At 48.6% G+C, this 6,049-nt stretch overlaps 1 protein-coding gene across 1 annotated transcript in view; it reads left to right on the top strand.

Moving 5' to 3' along the window:
* Positions 1 to 2,373: 2,373 nt before the first annotated feature.
* LOC144269736 (ovotransferrin-like) overlaps positions 2,374 to 6,049 on the top strand; it is a 74,261-nt gene continuing 70,585 nt past the window's right edge. The window contains exon 1 of the mRNA XM_077825534.1: positions 2,374 to 2,504. Within this exon, the coding sequence (XP_077681660.1) occupies positions 2,462 to 2,504 (43 nt within the window). The 5' untranslated portion in view covers positions 2,374 to 2,461. The remainder of the gene's footprint in view (positions 2,505 to 6,049) is intronic.

The raw sequence follows: 6,049 nt of genomic DNA, 5'->3' as shown, positions 1-6,049 counted from the left end.
ACAAGTACTCCTTTTCTTTTTGCGAATACAGACTAACACGGCTGTTACTCTGAAACCTGTGGAATGAGAGATGGCACAATCACCAGTTTTGGTAGGTCATGGGATCTCAATAGCCCCTGATTATTTCCAGACAGGAGCTTCTCACCAGCTCCCTCTGATTCAGCCAGTAAGTGGTAAACAACTCGTCTGCAGTGGTTATCCTCTCATGCTAAACCTCTCACCTTCTGGAATGTAACAAGTCCACATACTTCCACCCTTTATTTGCTCAACCAGCCCCTTTAGTCTATGTTCAGATGCCTGTTCCAAAAGAAGTTGTTAAAGGCCATGCAATGTGACAATCCCATGCTGGTGGGGTGATGGGGGAACCCCTCTGAAATACACATCCTTGTCCCATGCCATGCCTACAAGTGGGAGAATTTAAAGTAATTTCTGATCTAGCCAGATATTGGCGGTGTTAGGAACTCCAGGCTTGGAATGCCAGCATCTTGGACAGTAACCTCTGGGGAACTGGGCTGGCCTGGGGAGAACGGTGGTTGCTGCAGATTGTGGCAGCTCCTGAACCCCTCCCTCTTGGCGGTCCCTGACTGAATTTTCACTGTACTTTACTAATTCCCTTAGGGTGAAATTCACCCCTGTACAGAAGGCCAGCACAAAGCATCACTGAGGGGTTCTAGTGGTGGCTAGGCCTGGTTTAGCACAGGGGAGAATTTCATCCTTATTTTTTAATCCCAGACCGAGTGCTGGGTGCTGCTTGATACACAAATAAAGAAATGCGTGAGCATCCAAGGGCCAATCAAAGACTGGACAGGAATGTACTGGGAGGCCTAAAGAACAGTGATACCTCAGCATAGTTATGCTCCAGTCCTTGCTGTTGTTTTCTATGCATTAGGGTGGGACAGCAGTATACTGAAGTGGGTTAGTGTCTGTGGGCCTCGTGGAAGAATGGAGTGAGCAGGAGGGATTTGGATGGAGAAAGTGGCTATCTGGTGCATTGGGCTGGGGAAGGAACGCTGTGTATAGAGGATGGCGGGTCTTTCTTTTGGGAGAGTCGAGAGGCTGTAGATTAAAATTTGCCAAAACCACCTGCTCAGAATGGAATGTTCCCAACTTCTGAAACCTGTGGCTATTGCTAGATTGAATCACGTGGCCTAGGCAGAGGGCTCTGGGCAATGGAATAGCTCCTCCAGGAGAAGAATGAGCTGATTTCAATGGGTGTCAAGAACATCCTTAAAGTCAAGGATGTGCTTAAGTGCTGTGCTGAATCTGGGCCTTAACTCGGAAAGACCCAGGCAGCCAATGGAGGAATCTGAGGGTGGGGGTGGTGGAGCTGGCACCACTGGAGGAGTGGTGGGGGAAGAACACTTTAGCTGCCGCTTGTGTAGTTTGGAGAGGTGAGAGCCAGGTGGGCCGGAGAGGAAACTCAGTGACTGTAAGAGCTATGAGTGGTCTCAACCACCTGAACCGGTGGCCTGGCAGAGGAGGCACAGGAAGGAGCAGTTGTTAGAGGGAGCAGGGAGAGGATGTGGTGAGACCACTGTGGCTGTGCACTGTTAGCTCCAACGCTTCGCTCCAGAGGCTGTGTTCCTCGACATACTCTGGTCAGTTCACTCCGCGCTATCTCAGCTTCCCGCTGGAGAATCCCAACTGCAGAGCAAAAGTCCTTTTAAAAGGCACAAGGGGCTTTCAGGAGAACGCAGAGCCAGCATTGCCGCCAGAGCAGGTGGCCCTGATGAGGGAGGGGTGTAGCGAGGAAAGCTCAGGGATGTCCCAAAGGAAGTGAGTCACTCAGCAGGATAGTAAAGCATTTTGGATTCATTCCTTCTGGATGGAACATGCTCTGTGATTGCAAGGTTCCTCTTACTGACTCCTCTCCCTGCATTACAGTTATGGTATCAGGTGTTCTGGGAGCCATTGACTAATGTCCCAATTGCCAAGGCCTGGCATACAGGACGGGCAAAGACTCCTCGGTGAGAAGGAAAGGCAATAGTTAATGGGAAAGAAGACTACATAGTCTAGTTTGGATTTGATTCTCACAGTGGCTCTCTGAGATTAGCCTTTGTAAGGCAGGGGGTGGCTGGAACAAAAAAAATAGCCCTTCCCACTGTATTTCAGCCAAGCAGAAATTGAAATGACACAAAGTGGGACTTTCCCATTTTAAATCCCTTGGGTGAACAACATGCACCTGCCTTGCTCTCACTCATGCCTGCATGTGATTCAGTGCCAAAGTGAAATGCTGCCTGAAAATGGTCTGACTGGAATGGGGCAGGGGGGCGGGGTGAGGAAATTGAGGAGCTATTGGGAAACAAGGACAAACACTGCCAGTCATTGCTTCTGCTAACACAGCGAGCCCTGTCCCTCTATAAAAAGGCAAAGAGTAGCCTAGGAGCCATCACAGACTCAGAGGGGACAGTCTCTGAGTAAAGCTCCTGCAAGACCTGGCTGCCAAGCCCAGGAGAGAAGGATGAAGTTCGCTCTCCATGCCACGCTGTCCTTGGGGATATTGGGTAAGTGGCTGCAGAGCAGCAGTTTCGAGGTGTGGGTGTCACTGACATTCTCAGCAGCCCCCGCACTAGCCAGAGACTGAGAGGACGTTGCATAAGGGAGCCAGTTTAATTGCAGTGCACAGTAAATGCCAACAGTCACTGAACTGTGCAGGACAGAAACCAAAGGGAAAACAGCTGCTGGGTGCTGGACTGTGTCACTCGTTTGCCACGGATCTTGCAGCCTGGAGATAGCAATTTAATACTAATTACAGTAACTACCACCATTCCTATTTTGCTAAGGGCCTGATCCAAAGCCCAGTGACAACCACAGGAGTTTTTCCATTGACTTCGATGAGCTTTGGATCAGGCCCTAAAACAGTCTGAAGGGACAGGCTGCGGTTTCAGGTTTGCTCCTTATACGGAGCTCCTGCTGCAGGTATGGGTGGAGGTATGTCCCCCCGGTGGAGCACTGGTGTAGGAGAGAGTCACTGAAAGCCTTCCCTACAGAAGATGTACATGTATTTAGAGAAGCTTCTTAAAATAATATTAAGCAAAGAATCTTTAAGGTGAAAGTTACAAAAAAATTACTGCAGAACCTGTAGGCTCCTGTCTTTCTAACCTGTCCCATATTCTTCTCTGGGGGCGGGGGGGGGGTGTCCCTGCAGCTCAACTTTGGACGCCCTTCTTGTAAAGGGACATGCCCCTTCAAACCCCCCACCCCCACCCCCGACCTTGCCTGAGAGTCCAGGGCTTGGCTCTCCCCACAATACCCTGCATTGCTTGGGGTTATCTCAAAGAAGCTTCCCCAATGGTCTAGTGCCACCAATGACTGTACCCCTTCTCTTCTACCCCAGCCCTGCTCAGCAAGATGAGGCTGTGAGGAGCACCTCTCTTTTTTCTCCTGGGCCCAGAAAGGCCCACAAGTCTCCTTCCACTAGATGCGTCTGTACTCTGCCTTTGGAGCCCCTGCTCTTTCAGGCTCCTGGATTCCTTTGTGCAAAAGGCTGGCTGCGCTCATGACAAATCAGTCTCTCTGTCTCTCTCCTCTCCTGCCCAGACCCCTCTATGTGCTGATAATGAGGCCACCTCCCTGGCAGCATTACTCTCTTAGCCTGATCGTGGGACCCTTGACTTAAATGGGAGGCAGCAGGGGGAAGACATTTTAGAAATAGAACTATAAAAAGAAAAACAGGCAGAGATTTTTTTAAACCAATCAGTAAAAGTAGAGATTTGAAAATAGAAGCTGGGAGCGGGACAACAATTAGAAACAAACAGAAAAAGCACACAGACAATGGCAGAGTTTTACAGGTAAAACAAATGGAAGCAGGCACTGATTATTTATACAAACATTCTATTTTGCAGTAATTTGGCACAGGCAAGTTGTGCACACATTGCTGGCCTGTGTGACCACATAATCTTATTACTGTTACCCTTGTCCTCTTCCCACCTGGTTTTTGTTACGTTCCCTTAATGCTTCTCGTCTTAAATGAAGTGTCCTCTTCTTCTATGAATCTATCATAATTGGGACCCCCCAATCCCAATTCGGGCCTCTGGACACTAATGTTAGCTAAATAATCACCACCCACAACACTGCGACTGATCCAAACTCTCCATCAGCAGAAGAAGAGCATCTGTTTATAATGTTCTGTCCGCCCTTCTTAAGGCCCTGATCCTGCAAATGCTTAAGTGCATGTGTAACTTTATGTATATGAATAGTTGTCAATGGAACAACTCGTGCAGGCAGTGAAGCAAGGACACGTTTGCAGTACTGGGGCTTAAGTTATCTATCCTTATATCTTATATCTATTCATATATTCCCAAACAAAAAACATGGTGAATAAGAGATAAGAGTGCAAAGGTATTTTTACCCCTCTGTAACAAGCCACTGAAAGAAACCTTGTGGAAAAGAAACCACATGCATTTTCCGAAACAGAAAGCTTAGACTTTAGCAGTTCAATACTCTTCATGTGGGACCTAATGCAAAGCTCTGTGAAGTCAGAGGGATTCTTTCCATTGGCTTTAATGAGGTTTAGATGAGCCCCTTTTATACCCCAACCAGCTTCCACCCTCATTCAACCTCATTTTTGCCCATGATAATGTAAACAAGCAGAAAAGCATGACTACACACCAACACCTGCATTCAGAGCCCTGCATTCCTACATGGTGATGATGGTACCTAATACACAACTATTCAGTAAGTAATAGCCACGTGCTTTCAAACATTACCTTAGATTCCACAATGCACAGGCTCAGCATATTCCATTATCCTACACAAGCCTGTAATGTCACCCTGCATGTAACCGCTTTCTTGGCTTTTCCCAACAATTCAATCTTTACTAACAGTTAAACTATTCAGTGCACTGCTGTATCTTCAACCTGTCTTCCTTCTCCAATGGCACAAAAATCCTACCTGGCCCGTGAAATTGGAACTAAACTTTACACAGCAGATTTGTATTTACCACTGATTCCCAAGGGTGGACAGAGTTACCAATAGGTGGGTGATGTGGGCTGGTGGGCTTGTGAGTGATTGCGTAGGGAGGGATGGCAGAGGGAGACTGGCTGCATATCTTAACAGCCAATTTCCAAATTCTCCAGTGTGTAGGTTGGTGGAAGTGCTGGGCAGATCTTGAGCCTCACTACAGCTGCTTGGTTTAGCTCCAGTGACACACACAGCAGAGGAAAGCTGACTTAGCTGGCCACCAGAGAATCCTCCTGATGTGAGGAGATGCTTCGGGTGATTCCACCTCTCCCCATATCTGGGGCAAGGGGCATGCCAAGGGACATGGGTGTAACTAGGGTGTGTCTGAGCTCCAGCAATCCCCACCCGTGGGAATAGCCCTTTGGGCTTCTCTAGCTTACACCAAGGACTGGACCCTGGTCAGCCCCAGGATCAGCTGGGGAAAAGAGACATCAAGTCACCTTTTCTCACCCCCATGTCCGGTCCTGTACTGAGTGCAGTTTGGCCAGGTCAGAGAATGTGTTCCTGTGTGTTGTCTTTTGTGAGGGTGTCTTCTGGGGGCGTTCCAGAGAAGTGATGGCAACAGCCTTCACTTCTCTCTCACAAACTGTTTTGTCTGGGAACTTGCAAGTTTGTGGTGAGTCTGTAACAGAGAACATGCTGTGTTTCCACTTCCATTGACACTGTCAGGAACTCAAGTTGGTCAGCCTTCCACTGCAGGTTGCCCTTGCAGCATGAGAGGCCTGCAGCTGCAGAGCTCTCATTGTGCGCACTTCTTTGGGGTCTGCAGGGTAGGAATCCTCCTCCTGGACACTCCCTAAGGTGCACAGGACAGGCAGACTGGAGAGCAGCTCCCACCCCGCAGACCAGGAAGTCCATGACAGTGGAGCTGCCCGGCTATATACCTTAAAGTCTGCATGGTAGGAGCTCCCCTTCTGCACATCTCTTCAGGAGTGACCTCAGGACATTAGGGTAGAGCATGTCTCCTAAGGAATGAAGGAAAAGTGGGAGAGTAGTTCCCTGGCAGAGAAACACATGTAAATTTGGAGAGCTCTCTGACATAGAGGAGGAACCTGGAATAAGGTGTTTATTCAAGCCTTGACGTTTA

The sequence above is a fragment of the Eretmochelys imbricata genome, chromosome 9 (genome assembly GCF_965152235.1).
Source record: "Eretmochelys imbricata isolate rEreImb1 chromosome 9, rEreImb1.hap1, whole genome shotgun sequence".
Taxonomy (NCBI): Eukaryota; Metazoa; Chordata; order Testudines; family Cheloniidae; genus Eretmochelys; species Eretmochelys imbricata.
This window is presented reverse-complemented; position numbering and strand designations above follow the sequence as displayed.